This window comes from Prinia subflava, chromosome 1, assembly GCF_021018805.1.
Source record: "Prinia subflava isolate CZ2003 ecotype Zambia chromosome 1, Cam_Psub_1.2, whole genome shotgun sequence".
Lineage (NCBI taxonomy): Eukaryota > Metazoa > Chordata > Aves > Passeriformes > Cisticolidae > Prinia > Prinia subflava.
In genome coordinates this window covers 36828127-36847280 of record NC_086247.1, presented here as the reverse complement: position 1 = coordinate 36847280, position 19154 = coordinate 36828127, and the positions used below count along the sequence as shown (strand labels likewise).

At 44.5% G+C, this 19154-nt stretch overlaps 1 protein-coding gene across 1 annotated transcript in view; it reads left to right on the top strand.

The window, feature by feature from the left end:
* The window catches only part of CLVS1 (clavesin 1), an 89534-nt gene that overhangs the window by 68997 nt on the left and 1383 nt on the right, over nucleotides 1-19154 (top strand). The window contains exons 3-4 of the mRNA XM_063393462.1: nucleotides 574-684; nucleotides 1803-2038. Of these exons, the coding sequence (XP_063249532.1) occupies nucleotides 574-684; nucleotides 1803-2038 (347 nt within the window). The remainder of the gene's footprint in view (nucleotides 1-573; nucleotides 685-1802; nucleotides 2039-19154) is intronic.

Genomic DNA, 19154 nt, shown 5'->3' with positions numbered 1-19154 from the left:
CCTCCGCTTATCGGCATTTCCCACCCATCCTCCTCCCTCTAATCTGCTGCCTGCTCACCCCGAAAGGTCAGCCATTGTAATGATGATTTTAGCAGGGGGAGGCAGGGAGGCCGAAGGGTGAAAAGGTGAGCTCTGAGCAGCGATGTGCGTGGGAACCGGGGGCTTGCCTTGCGCTGCACAATGCGAAATTAGAAAGCTTCCCCTCGAGGGAGCCGGGCTCATCAACCCCCTCTCACTTCCCAGGCCGGCCGAGTCAGATGCCCTGACGGAGTTAAAAAATGTTCATGAGAAGTGGCTGGAGACCCGACTTTAAATCCCCAGCATCTCATCGGCAATTGATGTGTCAGTGTGTGGAGGGGCGAAGGGACTGCCTCTGTCCACAGGGAAAACTGATACAAACGCTTATAGGCATCTTTTTTGTTTTTCCATTTCCCTCCTGCCCCCTCCCAGCAAGCCCAATGCTCGTTTACAGATGGAAAGAGACAGATTTTTCCTCCGACTTTCATCCTACTGACTGCCGGAGTAAAGCACTGCATCTCTTAACTGCCTTTCTTTCTTTCTCCCTTTCTGTAGGACAGCTTTCCTGCACGTTTTGGAGGAGTCCATTTTGTCAATCAGCCCTGGTACATCCATGCTCTGTACACGCTAATCAAACCGTTCCTCAAAGACAAGACAAGGAAAAGGGTAATTAGATGGGGGTGGGGGTGGAGATGAACCTGCAGATCTGGATTTTCTGCCTATTTTCTTTTCTAGTTTTTCTCTCTGTGTTTTCCATATGGTATAAGAGAATCACTGCTGTGATTAAAAATTAGAGTTTGGAATGGATTGAATCAGTAACTCAGCGAGGGACCAGAAATCTGTTATCACTAATAAAGCATGGATACATTTTACTGGGTCGTGCTCAGGGACAGAGAGAATTGGCAATGTAGAAGGATTGTCAGGGCTGGCTGAAGTTACTTATAAGTGAGGGAAACTTCAGCTCAACTCTTTTTGTGGCAGTAAAAATTCCTATTTCATTCGTTCAGCAGGGTGACTTTTCACATGATGGTAACTCACTTGCTTCCACAAAAAGTATCCATGCATGAAGGCTGTTTGCCCACACTGCAGAAGAGGCAGATCTCCACTGGAACCCAAGTGGATTGCTGGTTCTGCAGTCATCCTAGCCATTTGTTCTCTGCAGTCTGCCAAATAGCAGCTGAATAATCCCTCAGGAGACCCCAGAGCCCACCCTGAGCTGGGTCTGACAAGGCAGGACAAAGATAGGACCCACCTGAAAGCAAGGAGGGATTGGAGAAACAAGTGTTGCTGAAGCAGCACCCAGTGGTGACACAGCCTGATACACGCCTGAAATTGTCTGTCGGGGGTGCAGGGCTGCTGGCCCTCCCAGAGGCTGGAGTCCTACTCTTCATGCCTGCTTTCAGTAAGCTCTGCTGTCACCCTTTTTTTCCTCAATGCTCTTCATATAAGCCTCTATCCTCTTACAATAGCAATAATCAGTCCTAATTTCTGTCTTCTGCTTCACCTGATCTGGCACTTAAGAAACTGAAATTGTCATGTGCCAGAAGAAAGAGAATCAGAGTTTTCAGAAGTGTTCGTAGTGTCAGCCTAATTCTTCAGCTACCCACCCCAAAGTTAATCCCCCCTCTTCTGCCAGCTGAGTCAGCCCTGAAAGCTTTTGAAATTCCCACCTGAAACTGCAGTGTCAATAATGACACTCCACACCTCATTAGGGCTGCTGTTATTGTACTTAATGAAGTAAGGAGCCCACCACGACTTTGAACTTTCTTTTTCGTTTGTTCAAGATCTTTCTTCATGGTAACAACCTGAACAGCCTTCACCAGCTAATACACCCTGAATGCCTGCCCTCCGAATTTGGGGGGACTCTGCCTCCCTACGACATGGGGACGTGGGCTCGGACGCTGCTGGGCCCCGACTACAGCGACGAGAACGAGTACACGCACACCTCGTACAACGCCATGCACGTGAAGCACGCCTCGTCCGCCCTGGACAGGGAGGCCTCGCCCAAACCCATGAAAAGGTCAGTGCTGGGATGGCCTCTTGCTGGGCCCTCTGAGCAGGCTGGGCACACACCTCACGGGAAGGGCTCGTGGCCTGAGGAGAGGCTGAGCTTTGGCAAAGGCTGAGGGTAAGGAGCGCGTCGCTCTGGGCTCTGCCCGTGGTGTGGCGGGAGAGAGGAAGGCTCTCGGTGGAACCGTAATTACTTCTCTGATTACTGTGCATGAAAATGAGGGGAAATTAATGAGCCCCTGCACAGAGCAGTACAGGAAGCACATCAGGGTGAGGTGCTGTCCTGTATGGTGCAGTGCTCCAGCGGCACCGCTTCAGCACTGGTCCCTGCTCCTTGCTGCTGCTCTGCTACTGCTGCTGACCCCGTTGTTATCGATGAGAGATTTACCACCTTGAAAAGGCAGCTTTTGAACGATGAACACCACTGCCCTCTAAAGGGAAAAGGAGTTGGTTTGCTCCCTCTGCTTCTGCTCCCGCTTGCTCTGCAAAGCTCTGCCAAGGCAGTTGCAGAGCTGCTCCTTTAAATGCTCTGATTTTAGTTCAGGTGATTGTGCATTCTGCTCGGAACGCTCCAGATGACACCTCTGGAGAGTGTTACCCTCAGCAGTTTGGACCGATGGTAGGGATGGGGTCAGGAAGTCGGATACCCGGCACAGAGCTGTGGGAGGTACGGCTCAGCCAACACCAGCTGCAGTGAGCCATGGCCGTGCAGGCTCCCCTGTGTGAGTGTAACATCTGCACTTGCCTCACCCTTGGCATCCCACTCCACGAACCTGCTTTCCATGCAGATCACAACGATGCTTCCCTGGCTGCTGCCACTTGATGAGCGCTGTGCTCACAGGCACTGCGTCACCCTCCGTGACAGGGAGCGGCCATCATTTTGTCACAGCAAAATCAAAGCTGACAACACAGACAAGCCATAATGTCATGCAATTAATTTTGAAAGTCTTTCATCTTCAGAGGAAAAAGAAGTGCATTCTCTATTCACAGCTCCCTTCCAGGTCAGAGGGATGCCACGCAGCTGTGTCTGCAAAGCGAGGCCTCGTGCTGGAAACACTAACACTTATGACTGACTTCAAGAGCTCACAGGGCCACAAGAGTTTCAGGCTGTGAGCTGCAGCCTTGTCATGAGGAGGGGTGGCCACCTGCATTGTCAGCAGTTCCCACTACTGACCACCAGCCAAGGCTGGGAGCCAGCATGAGTTTGCAAAGCCTGTCCCAGACAGCTGAGTTTAAACCAATTTATTTTTAGTAAATATTGTCAGTGAAACACACGGAATCATTTTAGAAAAAATACTAAATATTTCATTATCAATTAAATATATCTCCGTTTGTGTAGCTTTATAGAAAGAAATCTGCAGTTCTTTGAAGCTCCAAATGTGCTGAGAGCTGTTCACAGGTAAATCTTTGCTGAGGATCTGATCCTTGGCTGCAAAGAAGCGAGGGCCTTATTGTGCCCTCAGGGGAGAACCTCAGCTTGAAAATTAGTTCAGTGCCAGGAAACCCTGCCTTGGGGCAAAACCTTCTTTTATAATCTGTTCACTAACAAAAAAGTGCACTAATACAAATAAGGGGAGTGGATGAATCTAATTTGTCATGTTGCCTCTGGGCAAACTAGATCTAACTTTTAGCCTAATTTCGTTACTTGGTGGTTAAGTCAACCATCTGATCTTGCACCCCGTGGTCATTACTTGCTGTTAAAGGTGAAAAGTTCACAGCTTCCACAGATTTTCTCCTGTGAGTATTTGCTTTGATTCTTTTCCTGAAATTATGGTGTGGCCCAAACACAGGTAAAAGCCTATGTTTAGAAAGCACAGTTGTGTGCTTTATTAGATATTTTGGACCAGATTTATATCTAAGGCATCTTCAAAGGTCTCCAGACTTCTACCAGCATTACCTGTCTTTATATATCTCCCCTCCTTGCCTCATATATCTCTAACACAATGAGAAACTTAGGCTATGACTGAGATTCCTGGATACTCCAGAGAGGTTTGCACTAGGCATAGGTGATCTTCTAACATTGTTCTTCATCTTAAGCGTAACTCCCTCACAATTGTTCTATCATTTCTCTCCCTTATTAAAACAATTACTAGTTTTATTGAAAATATATTCTTAGATAACATGTTCATTTTGTGTTTCTCTGATTAATTGATTGGTTTAACAAAAAATAAAGGTCAAGGTCACTGACATTTTCTTTAGCAGTCACATTTCACAGAAAGGGACAAATGTGCAAAGACTGAGCCTTCTTGGGTTCCTGCAATTTAAGGCTGAAAAGCCTGAACAATTATGTGACCTTTCCTCTCTGACTTCCCAGATATCACTGCAGGTTTACCTGCCCAGCAACCAGCTGCAGGGGAGGACAGTGCTTAGGAGACTTGGATTTACCCGGGAGCTGAAATTCCAGTGGTTGTTCCCCCTGTGGCACTGTCCTGCTCCATGACAAAGTGCAGAACTTCAGCCCCTCCTGGCTCTGTGGTACCTTGCTGCAAAGACAGGCAAGCCCACCCCTGGACCAGCAGAGTGTTAAAGCATCTGTAATCTTTGAGCTCAGTGCTTCTATGACAGCTGAGAGTCTTGTACTGTGGTCACAGAGAAGTTTCCCTGTGAAACGAAAAGCCTCAATCCTCTACACCTGGAGAGAAGCTCACCCTTGGCACATACTCCAAAAATAGTGCCTCATAATTTTGGTAGCAGAGAGGCTGAGAAATCGGGATATGAATTATTGGTCTGGAAGAAAAGTGCCAGGAAATGGAATCAGAGAATAACTGACCAAAATACAGTCATAGCCACCTAACCTATATTAGCAAATGAATGCAGAGGGGCAGGAGGACGCCATTTTTCAGACCAAACTGAGAACTAAAATAAATCTCCAAACCCAGACCAGGAAAAAATGAGGCACCAAGCAGCAGTGAGAGGGCCTGAAGCTGGAGCAGGCACCTGCTTGTAGGTTGGCTTTAGGTTGGCTTTGGGACTGACAGCAGTGCTTTGGCTCCTGTCTCCACAGCAGGTGCACGTGAATTGAAACAAGTTCACCTGAGAACTGTGGAGAGGATGAGGAAAGCAGAGAGCATATTTTTCCAGGAAGAAGCTGTAGAAGACAGTGGTTTGTTTAGCTTCAGAGAGCGAAGGTTGAAATGGATTTGAAGGGAAAAAATCTGGGGAGAGAGAACAAGTATTTGAGAAAATGGACAATTTAAGCATTAGGCATGAGATCAGATGGGTATAAGTTGATCAAGGTATACCTTGGCTGCAAATCAGAGTTGGTAGAAGCCAGAAACAGTGTGCCAGTACGACAATCTAACTGATACAGGAGTGAAAGACTAACGTGGAGGGGCTACAGGAGATTAAACTTGCATAGCAAAGTCTTATTAGATTCCAATTTCTGCTCCATTTAACAGCAATGGAACCAGAACATTATTTTCTTCCCAGTCACAGACAGGAGTGTTTTTCCCTGTGACTTGAACTCGCACAAGATTTGTTCTCAGAAAGAGTCCTTGTTGACTTCAGAGAATGGAGGTGTTGTAAATGGGGAAAGGATTGAAAATTCTCTTAGAGAGAGATTGCCACTGACTCAAGTCAGTGACATGTTCTTGAAAATTTTGATATTTGACAAGTGTCTATAATACAGAAAATCTTTAATCAAAACCATTGCAGTTTTCCACCAGTGGCCACATGAAGTCCCACTGGAGCAAAATCAAAATAGTGGAGATGGCAGCCCCATCTGCAGTATTATTTAGGATCCCAAATACTGTATGAACAGATGGGATACAAAGAAAAACAGCTGATGACTCCACATAATGAGTCTTAATGACCAGGGGGGAGGGGAGGGAGAAACAACAATAATAAAATTCCATTCAGAATGTATGTTTATTAAGATTTAGCTCAGTGAAGTCTGAAATGGGCAAGGTAGTAAACAGGCAAACCAGCATTAATACAGCAAACTTAGTTTAATCTGAGAGCCTGGCTGCATTCATAAGACAGTCCTGGGAGCAGCAATGGCAACAGACCCTTCCCTTGTCTTGGGCCACCTCTTCTGAAGGGTCTGCATCCGTCCAGGAATCCTGCCACTTAAGAGCTTTGGGATTTCAGAGCAATGTAAATGGTGCGAAAATTTGGAGCACAGGGAAGAATATCACCTCCCTTTCAGCTGTGGCCAAGTCTTCTGTAATCTCTGAAGGTCAGAAAGGGGCCTTTATTCAACAGGGAGCTCACAAAAAAGCAAAGCATTTGCCTGAGGCATTCATGCTGGCTTTTGTTGATGAGGTGTTGTTTTTAGGAACAGCTGGAGGTTTTATCTGCGTGTGCAGTTTAACGAATAGTTATGGTGGATGGTTAAGCCTAGCAGTTAAAGAGTCAGAGACTGCTCTCAGCATATTACTGTGCCAGTAAGGCACATTTTTTTAGCACCATTCTCCCACCAGTAGGAGATCCACCTTTGTAGCTACTTGGGTACCTAAAAGCAGTTGGGTGAGCATCCCCAGGTGAAGGGGTGGGTTCAGTGACTGGGGAAGATGTGAAAGAGCTCCATTCTTTGAAGTTTCCTTTATTCTCCAGTGTCACCCTTGCTCTTACACACAGGTCCAGCAACAACAAGTAAGCTGCAGCAGCATGTTCCCTCTCTGTGACTCACTTTTCTTGTAAGAACTGCCCTTCTTCAGCTGCATCTGGGTCACTTCCCTGCACAGGCACCAAGCACAGCCTGGGAGCTGAGTGTTCCTTCTCTGCCCTCCCAGGCATCAAAAGAGCATTAGCTTTTAACCAGCTGCCAGTGCAAACAGGTTTGAAAACCTACTGCAATTTAAAATTGCCTTGCAAAGAAAATTTTGCCTAACAACTACATATATATTCTCGCTGAACAACCTGGGTTGTTTAGTCGAAATTATTTAATCAGAATTTAATTAATGATAACTTTATTCAAATTCGGAGTTGAAAATTATTCTTAGAATAACATGGGTTGCAATGGTGTTACCAGCACCAAGTCAAGCTTATCAGAAACTCTGTCAATTCAGAGTTAGGGTAAAACTTTTAAAGTAGAGCCAAACACACTAATTATGAGCACGTACAACCTGTGCATTAAGACACCACTATGTTTTTCTGCAGTGAAATAAAATCCTAAAGAATCATAGAACTGTAGAATAATTTAGGTTGGAAAAGAACTTTAGGATCACCAAGTCCAACGTTAACCCCAGTCCACCACTTGTGCCTAGGCACCACATCTACACATCTTTTAAATACCTCTGGGGAATGGTGTTTCCACCACTTCCCTGGGAAGCTGGTTCCAGTGTTTACAATTCCTTCAGTAATGATTTTTTTTTCCTAATATCTAATTTAAAGCTCTCCTGGAACAACTTGAGGCTGTTTCCTAAAGGACTTGAGCACCCAAAGACTCAATGTCCGGACTCCTGGTTCATGAAAAGCCCCCATAGTATGCATTTTGTGGAAAAAGCCTGGTGGAATGCATTTCCCCACTGCCCTATGATGTTGAGTTAGAGCATGTGGATTTTTATGTCCCAGATTAGAGTGAAAGGATTTTAAAGTACAGATGAGAGTTTAGCCATTATTGCTTCCTGATGTGTGTGTTTTCAAAAGCCCTGATATTCAAATGAACTCACTGCTGAAACTAATTGCTGTTTCTCAGAAATGGGATCCTGCTTCCAGAAGGAAGGATATTACAACTGGTCTGCACTAATGCCGACTGGAACAGTTTTGGAACCAAAAGGGGCCGTTCATGGGGGTGACTTATGTAAGGTTTTTATTTGTTCAGACTTGTTCCTCCATATGCCCAGCTGGGCTGTGCAAGGCAGACCTTTCTAGTTGTTATCCTTAGTGTGACCTTAATGTTCCTCCACCATATGTTTCTGCTTTTATGGGTCATGTTTTATGCCAGTTCACAGTCAGCATCAATTTACTGCAGAAGTAGTAAAATACCAGCAAATAAAAATCAGTATGAAAACGTGTGAACACTTCCCACTGCCCATGGATGCCACCTGGGTTGCTCTGCTGGTAGCTGGGCTGCATTTCTACTTATGTTGGGGGAAAAGGGAAAAAACTTGTGACAAAATAGCTCTATAATACACAAGACATACAATGCAAGGCTTACATTCACTATTTTATTATAAATGATTGCAAACAAAGGAGGATTTCTGAATGCTTCTTCAGAAATGCTTTCCCCATACACAGATGATGAATGAGATGTACTGGTAGTAAAGCAGGTATCCCAGGGACATGCATATCATGCAATGTATGCATTATCTAGTAATATAGAGTGTTAGCTGTTAAACAGTTTTATAACTTAAACAGAATCCAGCGAATACATCAGAAAGAAATGGAAAGAAACTGGTGGATCTGGCACATTAGCAGGTCCTAGGGAGGCCACAGGGGACATGTTGCAGAGTATCCTCAGGCACCCCTAGCGAGAGAAACCAAGTGAGTTGCAAAGGCACAGCTGAACCGAGGACAGGAGGGATGGGTAGCTTGGTGCTGAGGATGCCGTGGGGCAAGGAGGAAATCAGCTGCTCTCTGGGGGCATCCACAGTGTGGTTTTCATTTCATCTGTTTGCAGCACTCAATTCCCGGTGCACGGGTGCACAAACACAGGCTAGAGGTGAGAATGGCAGAACCAGTGCTGTTCAGGCTGCCTAAAATATTGTGTTGTAAATTATGTCTTCAACTGGCTATAAATTTGACGAAAGTTTCGTAGTTTAGATTAGAGGCATGACACTTAATAAAACAAATAGTTTTACACTGCTTATGTCTTTTGCTGTCCTGTGAAAAATCTGCCTACATCTGGCTGAGTTACAAGCCTTTGAAAGGGCAATTCACACATGCCCTGTAGAAACATATTTAATTTTAGCGTTTAATGGCCCCACGGATTGCCTCATGCTTTAGCTTGGGCTCCCTACATAAATAAACTTGTTCAGCTCGGGTTGATGATTCAATGCCCACAGTGTGCATCTCCTGCCTAGGCCATGGGTAGTAAAGGGCTTTAGTAATGACAACTTTTATTTGTGATCACAATTGCCACTGGACTAGGCCAAGTTATGGCAAGACATGGAGCAGGATTTGGAAGACTGACACCTAACGCTCTCAGGGTTTCATCCTCCCTGCTGTTGGCAGGAGAATTGGAGAGAAGAGGAATTAGTGGTGAACCCATCTGGGGTACTGGAGACTTGGGTCATGGGATGGGAGCCACAAGGCAGACTGCAAGATGAGGTAGGCACAAAGGGCTAGAAGCAGATGGGGTAGGACACACACTTTGTGGGCAAGCAAATGGCTGATGGAGACCAGGTTCAGCCTGTTGGGTGCAACCCTTGAGAAGCAGATCCTGCTCTCCCTCTCTCCCCAAGCCCCTGTGTCAGCCTGGCAAGTACCTTAAGCTGAACTTCGCACAGATAGTGAGATTGCACATTGCTTACTTTCAACCTGTCAAGCTATAAACTTTATAGGGGTTTAATTTCCAGAAATACTCAGTACTTGCCTGCAGCAGAAATCCATGGGACATGTGCTTTGAACACACAAGCTGCTGCTTCAGGCTGAGGGCTCTGCAAAATCAGGCCCTCAGCACTGGACACCCCATTAGAGGAATACTTGTACCCTAATCTCACTGCATTTCAGCTATCCACAAGAAAAATGAAAATTATAAGGAAACTGACTCTCACAGTCATGCCATGGCAGTAAATTTAAGAGGCACACAAGTACTGCATTGATAAATTCCACAGAAGAGCTCAGGAGGGAATTAAAAAAGGCCATCTTCAGAGTAGGCTTGGACTACTATGCAGCAAAGATGTCACAGAGCCACATGCTGAATCGCCACAAGAAAGCAATGCAAAAAGCCACTTACTAGCACATCACTGTGTATGCTGAGCACTGAGGGAGGAAAGAGCCCTCAGAAAGAACAGTGTGCTCCTGGGGCCAGGGTGCAATGCACAGGTCTCAACACCCACACACACCTGGCCAAGTGACTGCTGCTCCCACAACATACATTTTGGCTTTTCATGCTGTGGTGGTGCTTGACTTTCCACTCTAAATAGTACATCTGCAGGGTTGCTTTCATGCTGTAGTGCTGTTCTTCTGAAGGACAGGAAACTTTTGATATATCTCGGGGAAGTAGAAAGACTGATCCCCTTTGCCCTCAGTGCTCTGTCCTCCCTGTTATTGCCACACAGCAGTGAAGAGTCTATGACTCAGTGGCAGATCTGGTTGAGATGCTGAGAATTGGAGTCACTCGAATGGGAGCTAAAAAAGGCAGACTAAAAGATGAGGCAGGAGTAAAGGACTGGATTGTCTGATAAAAGGAAGCTGTTGGGCTAGACAGAGAGCTTGGTGGGCAAGGAAACGGACATAAGGAGGAAAAACATGAGTGGTCATGACAAGTGTACGTGTGTTTATGTGTGAATATCCATAAAGTGTGAGAAGAAATTTTTTCGTTACCTGGCCTGAAATTGGTTTTTTTAGATATCAAATTCTGCACATTTCATAGTAGCTCTCCTGAATCTGATGTAAATAGGTGTTTGCTGCTGCAGTATTGTCTTTATTTGATGCTATGACTAGGCTTACATGAGATAGGTGACATATTGGATTTCAGGGGACTAAGGGTCTTCCAGGAACTCTTATCTGAAGCAGGTGCTCCTATTCCTTCTATGAGAAAAAAATGCATATGGAAAATTCAGTCTATAGCAGAAAAAAGGAAATGGACAGGAAAAGCTCCCACACATGCCTTTCCCCTGCTCTGGACTGAGACAAGATCTTGACACAGAAGCTCAGAACACTTAGGAGCAGGAGATACCAGGCAAATCCACACTGATGAAAAAGGACTGAGACGTGCACCCTAATTCCTGTGGCTGATGGCACAGGCCAGCTCCTGTCCTCATTTCTCAGGGATAGGCCCTGCCAGAGGAGTCTGGCTGCATTTGACCTACATGTGCTCGGGTTTCATCTGGGTCTCAGTGGCCTGAAGGCACGAGACTGTATGTGCTGTGCCACACACTTAAGCATTTCTGTATGTTTATACAGTTCAGAGTGTCTGCAAGAAGCTGAGAACTTGTCATAGCCCATCAGAAACCTGTTTTTACAGCAAGTGCCAAAGAATGCACACTGCATCGTTGGAGAGTAGTGTGGGCTCAGGGATGGGTCAGGACTGGGTGCTCAGACAGCCAGGCCATGGTTAGAGTCACCTGTGGTGCAGTGTCATCCCCATCCCTCTGTGTGCACTCCCTGCAGTGAGCTGTGCTCAGGGGTTGTGGTGGAGAGCAGCAGCTGTGGCCAGCTCTCAGGAACAAAGGGGAACAGTGAGAACTGGCGGGCACAGGGAGGATGAGGGCTTTGGGCTGGGATTCACTGCAGCAATTGCCTCTTTAGTGAGGAAACTACTCCAAGACCTCTCACTAGGGTGTGCTCAGCACCAGGGAGAAAGATGGTCACTGCTGCCACAGTGGCCACAAAATCAGCTTCCATTGGGAAAGCACAGCAGCTTGGCACCACTGTCCTGAGGGTTGGGCCTTGGCAGCAAGATTATGCCAGAGTTTTCGTACTGCTCTTGCCCCTGACCCATCATGCCAGTGGATCATTCCCAGCCCACCTGGGCCCCTAGACATTGGTGCTACTGCATCTCTTTGCAGTGTGGTGATGGTGAACCAAAGCTGCCCCTTTGGGCAGGTCTCTGTGGCACAATACTCTGCTGTCTTAACGCAGAGCTGTGAGCCAGCACCAGTGTAGAAGCTGTAAAATTGCATTGGCAAGAGATCTGTGCAGGGCTTGTGAGCCTGGGCAGAGAACCACACGCCCTGGCTGCTGCATTGGGGTTGTGCACTGCTGAGCAGGGCTTGCTTCATCTGCCCACACCACCTGGGGAGCATTTCCTTTCCAAGCACTTTCAAGAACAGAAGGGTACCTTTTGCCACAATCACTTCACCCCTGTGTATCTGCACGGTTTCTGTGATACCAAGGAGAAAGCCTTGTTTTTCCCACCCAGTGAAGCCGTGCACTTGAGTGAGGTGTGTTGCAGAGCACACTCTGAGGTGCTGCACCCCCCTCTCCAGTCAGATGAAGGGAGAAAGGCAGAGAAGGAAATGTCCCTCAGACCATGTCAGCACAAACCTTCATGAGCTGATTTTAAAAAAAATACTTATAATGTTCAGTAAAGGGAATGAATAATTGGGAGATGAACAGCCCTAAGGGACTGGTGAAATCTGAATGGAATTTAAGGGAAATGAGCAGATGGGAGGCAAGAGGTAGAAAACAGAGTCACTCAGTGTGATCTGCAGCGTGTCACTCTGAGAGCTTGAAGCCTCCTGAATTTAAGGAAGAAAACATTCTACCCTCCTTTTTCCTTCACAAACCCCCTGAAAGAAAGCCCAGCACAAAGACATCCTCACTCCTGTGGGCTGCAGCACATCAGCATTCCTGTGAAGAAGAGCACAAAATGAGGGATCAGAGGATTGGAAGATGTCTCTTAAGACGAACGTGCTGTGATACACTGGCACTTACTGTTAGTTCAGCCCAGGATTTTGTACTGTATTTTTTATAGGAAATAAAGCTAAAACCAAACAACTGACTGACTGATTGACTGCAGCTAAACTCTGAGAAGAGCCTTCTGAAAACAGCACAGCTAGGAGGTCTTCACCCAGTCTTGTATGGTTTTTGACTGAGTTGGAGAGAGTTGCACAAAAGTGGCCACACACATAAAGCCATCTGTTCTCTTCGACACTGATGTACATACCTATGCAGTGCTGTCATTTGAAATATATGGCCAGCCTGCTGGAGAAACAGCTGGGTATTGTTGGTTTTCCAGACCTCCAAATATTCTTGCTGAACAGTAAAACACCCACGGGGGGTTGATTGACGGTTTAAATGGACCACACTCAAATGGTACCTAGGGTTCAGAAGCAAGACTGAGAATTCATTTCTCTTTCCATTTTCATTTTGCTCTCCTAAGCAAGGTTACCTAGTCCTGGAATCTAGATTAGTAAAATCTGTGGGCAGGCAGTGCCTTGTCTTTTAATTACTTCAGATTTAGCTCCTAGTCCACTGTGATCATGTACTCTTACAAGAGCTAAGCCTCCCACAGGGATCATGTTAAAGAAAGACAGGCACAGTGTGTGCCAGCTGAGGGCAGTGACCCTATCTGTGTGATACAAACAATTGTCTACTTGTGTTAAAATTAAAGTCAACGTGATCCTCCACAGCCGAGTATCTTTCAAACTGGTTACTGAGAATTTTTAACTGAGAAAGGAGGGAAACCAGAAGGGTTTAAATTCAATATGCTCATCTATAACTCCAGAGTTGCAGAACACACAGGACAAGTGTCACGTTTCTGGTGAGTATTGAAGGTAATGTAGTGAAGGTGAATATGGAAGGTGTGAGGCAGTTGTGGCTATGACATATAGGAAACATTGCCTCATAAGTCATGAAATCTGTTCTCCCTGGTTTTAACAGATGAGAACTCATCAGAGCAGGGACTTGAATGAAGGTAACCCATGAATCATATGTTTATACCATATGTTTAGAACAAGTCAGATGAATAGCACCCTGAGAATGCTTATTTTTCTGCCATTTATAGCATAGAGTGACCATAGATGTCTGATGATGAGATGAATCAAAACACAAGTGACTAAAATGTATTGACAGGAGAAGGCCAATGCAATTTCTTTTTCCTGCTTAGATGATTAGTTCATATCTAGCTCAGGTCAAAATGATTTGGACATTTCTTGAACATTACAAAGTAGCTGCATTCATCCTGCAAAGTATAATTAAATGGTTTTAGGCAGTATGATGGCCTCCTGGCCTCCATCTGTTACTCCAGAAGGACATGAGTCCTCTACAAGTCTTTTATAAAAACTGAGAGCCATAACCTTCAGTTATCTAATCAGTTGTTTTGGATACCCTCTGGTGCCTTAAATGGCTGTAGATATCTATGTTTAGCAGCTGAATGTCATCCACCCTGGGAAGGCTGACAGCCCAAAGGCATAATTGACTTGTGAAGAAAAAAGTTGCCCTGTCAGGATAGAGAAAGATGAACTGGGATGGGTGAGAAAAGTTGGTATTTCTGTGGGCACAGAATCACAAAAAGGTTGAGGAAAAACCTCTGGAGATCTGCTACCCAATCTCCTGCTCAGTGCAGGGTCAGCTACAGAGAGTAGTCCAGGATTGTGTCCATGTGGACTTTGAATATCTCTAAGCACAAAGACTCTCTGGGCAATTTGTCTCAGTGTTTAAACATTCCCCAGTGAAAAAATGGAACTTCTGTGTTTCCATCTATGTCTGTTTCCTCTTCTGTCACAGAGTATCACTGAGATGATTCATCTGTATTCTACTACTCCACCCCATCAGGTATTTGAACGTATTGATATGGAAAGACAGCAAAACAGAAATGTTTTTGTCTGGTGCCATGAACAACTTCTGCTGGCCATGGGATACCACCAGAACAGTATCCACTGTATGGACAGGGCCAAAGCATAAACCCTGCTTCCCAAACAAGGGAAGTTTTGTACTGTCCATTTACCCTTTTAAATCAAAATGGCTTAAATTGTTGTGCAAGAGGGTGCTTTGAATGCAAAGAGGGTTGCAATTTACGAAGACTAGTCAGGGAAGAAAATACTTTGGTGTCTTATTGCAATTTATTTTTCAATAGGAGGTTAAGGTGCAATTAGATATACACACACCTTTTCAAAAACCATGAGCAGATTGTCTTAAAAATATGAAATGTGATTTTGAAGTCCTCTGAATAAAATGTTAATGCAGCTAAAAGAGGTAGCAGTACTTTTAAAATAAGAACTAGTCTTAGTCCTAGGCTCAGTGCTAGAGCCAGCATACAAACATCCCTAAACAGTGTGTAAACTTGCACATAGCTAGAATGTGACTGCTTTCCTCGAACTAATCATGTGCTAGATACACAAAAGCCAGATGAAACCAACAGATAGGTGAAAGCTGGGATTAGATAAGATCGGGAACTAGAGAAACAAGGGTCTAAACTAATATGGTTATATCGCAGGTTCTCTTCTTTATTCTTTGAGATGGCAGGTTAAATACAGACAGAATAGTTTACAAGAACAGGTGCATTCTGATAGGCAGTGAAAATACAGAAGTATGTAAACTATTGCAGTTTAAGGTAGCCACTGTGTCTTCTCAGTAACTGCTCTATGCTATTAGCACTCCTACCTTAACACATTCCCAATACCAGATAACCTTATCTGGTACTACGTATGCTGGACGTACTAGGCCTACTAGGCCCAGGCCTGAGGCCTGGTCTGAGGCCCAGCTGTGGATAGCTCTGCCTTATGATCTAAGTTATCCTGTTCTTGCTACAGATAGGGTGCTTCTTCCAAAGAGTATTTGCCTTAATTTCTACACCCCAAAAATACAGGGGATCTCAGTGCCCAGAGCTGAAGGACTATGACTCAGAATTATCAACTCCCAGCTTATCCTGAACTTGTGCAGGATCTGCTGCTCTGGCTGGATCCCTACTAATCTATGGGGCCCGATGGGATTCATCTGAGAATCCACAAAAAGTTATCGGATGTCTCCGCAATGCCTCTCTAGATGATTTTTGAGTGGTCTTGGTGATCTGGAGAAGCCCCAGCTGAAAGCTGGCAAATGTCCCAATTTTCAAGGAGGGCAAGAAGGAGGACCCTGGAAACTACAGGCCTGTTAGTCTCTCTTCAGTGCCCAGTAGAATCACGGAAAAAATTATTCTGGAAGATACTGCAAAACACCTGGAGGATAATGCAGTCATTGGTCACATTCAGCACGGTGAGGAGGAGAAAGTCTTGCTTGTCAAACCAGATTTCCTTCTATCACAGAGCAACCCACCTAGTTGATCTAGGAAAGCCTGTTAATGAAATATTTTTGAATTCAGCAAAGCTTTTGATACCATCAATCACAGTATCCTTCTTGACAAAATATCCAACACTCAGCTGGATAAACACACCATGTGATGGGTGAACAACTGGCTCGCAGGTCAGGCACAAAGAGTTACAGTGAGTGGGGTGACATCAGACTGGTGACCTGTCACTGGTGAGGTTCTGCAGGGCTCCATCCTCGGCCCTGTGCTCTTCAACAGCTTCATTCACGATGTGGATGCAGGGCTTGAAGGAAGACTCACAACAATAAATGGGAGGAGCTGTTGCCTCCCTCGAAGGCAGGGAGTAAACATATGAGGTTTAACAAGGATTCTGCATCCGGCACGGGGTAACCCTGGTTGTGTGAATAGTGTGGGGAACAAGAGCTTGGAGATAAGTTCTGGGGAAAGGGACCTGGGGTCCTGCTGGATGGCAAGCTGAACATGAGTCAGCAGTGCCCTGGCAGCCAGGAGGGCCAACCCTGTCCTGGGAGGCATCAGGCACAGCATCACCAGCTGGGTAAAGAAGATTGCCCCACTCTGCTCTGCACTGGGGCAGCCTCACCTTGAGTGCTGGTGGCAGTTTTGGGTGCCACAATATAAAACTATTAAGCTGTTAATGAGTGTCCAAAGGAGGAATGAGGATGGTGAAGGGACAGGAGGGGAAGCCACATGAGGACCAGCTGAGGTCACTTGGTTTTTCAGCCTCATTGTGAGAGGAAGTAGAAGGGCAGGTACCAATATCTTTATTCTCCTAACCATTGACAGGTGACCTGAGGAAATGGCATGAAGCTGAGTCAGGGGAGGTTTATTTTGGATATCAAGAAAAGATTTTTCACCCAGAGGGTGGTTGGGCGCTGTAACAGGCTCCCCAGGGAACTGGTCACAGCACCAGCCTGGCAGAGTTCAAGAAGCATTTGGACAGTGCTCTCAGACACATGGTGTGAATCTTGGTGATGGTGCTGTGCAGAGCCAGGAGCTGGACTTGATGATCCTGATGGGTCCCTTCCAACTCAGCATATTCTGTGATTCTACAGTGTTTGGTCAGTCAAAAATGCTTTCTGCAACAGTGGCCTACTGCAAATCATCTTTTCTCTGTCATTAACTAAAGAATAGCTATAGAATGCATTCAGGATGTTTTAGGCTAGTGAAATATATATCTCATGCTAAGTTATTACATTAGATTGTGAGCTGCATTGATTCATACTGCCAAAATCTTTTCCTGACCATCTACATTTTTAATATTTACCATAAATGAAGAATATGAAAAAAAGTATTTTTGAATCTTTTTCAGAACTGTTTTTTTTAAATTATTATTTTCTACATAAAAAGTAAGTTAAAAACAAAACTGGAAACACTTTTCAGCAAATAAACCCCTGACATATTTGGAAAATGGAAATCCAAACACAAATCCCTTTTTTTGTGGTATCTTAGAAAATAACAATGATTGTTCAAACCATGACTATGCCCTACAGATAGATATCAGAGTTGCTTATTTTAGCATACTAATCTAAGCAGCTTTTAGCAGAAAGAGAAAGGAAATTGTTGCTGCAGAGCTTGGTAGATACAAAAACCTCAGTTGGATCCCTCTCCACATTATTCGGAAGGGCTGAGAATGGCATTTGAATCATTTGGCTTTTGGAATTTGGAGGTCAGGTGGGTTACAACACAGTTACTCAGAAACAGCACGGGACCTGCACACAGAAATTGGGATTATGCTGCTCCCAAGGTGGTGTGCATCCAAACACCAGTATGGTGGAGAACCTGGTATCTTGCTGTTACAGAATGCAAGAATTTTTGAGTGTGTAATGAGATGAGAGCAGAGATGATCAGCAGTGATCACAAAAGGAAAATTTTTCAGATTTTTCACAATTGACTGAAAGCAAAAACTTTCAGCTGTGTGTTGGGAAATCCTGCAAAGGATACACAACTTTTTATATCCATTGAAGGGCAGTGGGTCTGACAGAAACAATACACAGGTGATGAGTACTAATCAGGTACTATTTAATAATAATTTAATCTGGTACTCAAAAAGAAAACAGAAACCTGATGATGTTGCGGTTCCAATTCCATAACAGTTTGAAAGCCACATCATTATTTTTTTGCTGCCTCATACTAGAAATATGTAAACTGCCATTTAGCATAATCTCCCAAATCAGTTGCTTTTCTATATTAAAATGCATTCATAAATCACTATTCATGTAATATCTGTAAAAAATATGCAGTGAAGACATTTGGGTAAACATAATTTCTTTGAAAATGATGTCATAAAGTCTTCCCATTGAGCATCCATTTTTTGTTATCTTTCTTTGGAGATTTTTTTTAAATGAAAATTTTTTATTATGCCTTAATGAAAGCTCCAGGCATAAGAAGAGGAATAATTATCATACAAGTTATTCACAGTCATGGTATTCAGTCCCGCAGTACCAAGTGATGCAATTTATTAAGGATTCTTATCAACAGAGAGGTGACATCTAATTTCACAAAATAGCTAAAGCATAAATGAACAATTGGGAACTACAAATGTATCATGTATGGAGTGACAGATACTCCTAATTCTAAAAGCTACTCATGAGAAAACTGGCTTTTTGTAACAATACTATGCACTATGTCAATGCCTGCTCTGGATGACTCCATCCCCCTTCATGAGAAAGTTCCCTTTCTAAAGGTTCCAGAGTCACTCAGTGATCTTGCTCTGATGCTCATTGTCTGCTCCAAATTGGGAGGCAACTCCTATCCCAAAACAGAGAAAATGGAGGATAACAAAATAAATTAATCAGATCCTCCTTCCATAGCTCAGCAAGCAAACTTATAGCACATAGACCTCAGAAAATGAAACTGTCTTGAATTTTCCCACAATTCTGAGCCCATTCAGCTTTTGTTACTGCAAGAAATCACGATGTTGCTCTTTCTCTAGTGTTTGCCAATTTTTTCTGTGTTGGGATTTTTTTAGTTCATTAATAATGAAGGATAAACTATGCTTCCCACCTTGAAGACAGGAACAAATTTAAAATGTACTAACCCTGAATGAAGTTATCCTTCAGAGGTATAGACAGGGAGACAAACTGCAGCACTGGGCACACCAGAAGCTCCCTCATTGTCATATTAACTCTGTCTTCTTTATTGGTCTTGGGTACCTCATGGAAGCTCTGCCCCATAAAGCCCTACATCAGGAAAATGTGATTTACTTGTATTTCTCAAGATTTGCAGCAAGCACAAGCCGTGACTCACTCCTGTGCAAATGACTTTGCCTTCCAGTGAGCAGCTGTACATGTAGCTTTGCCTAGGAAGA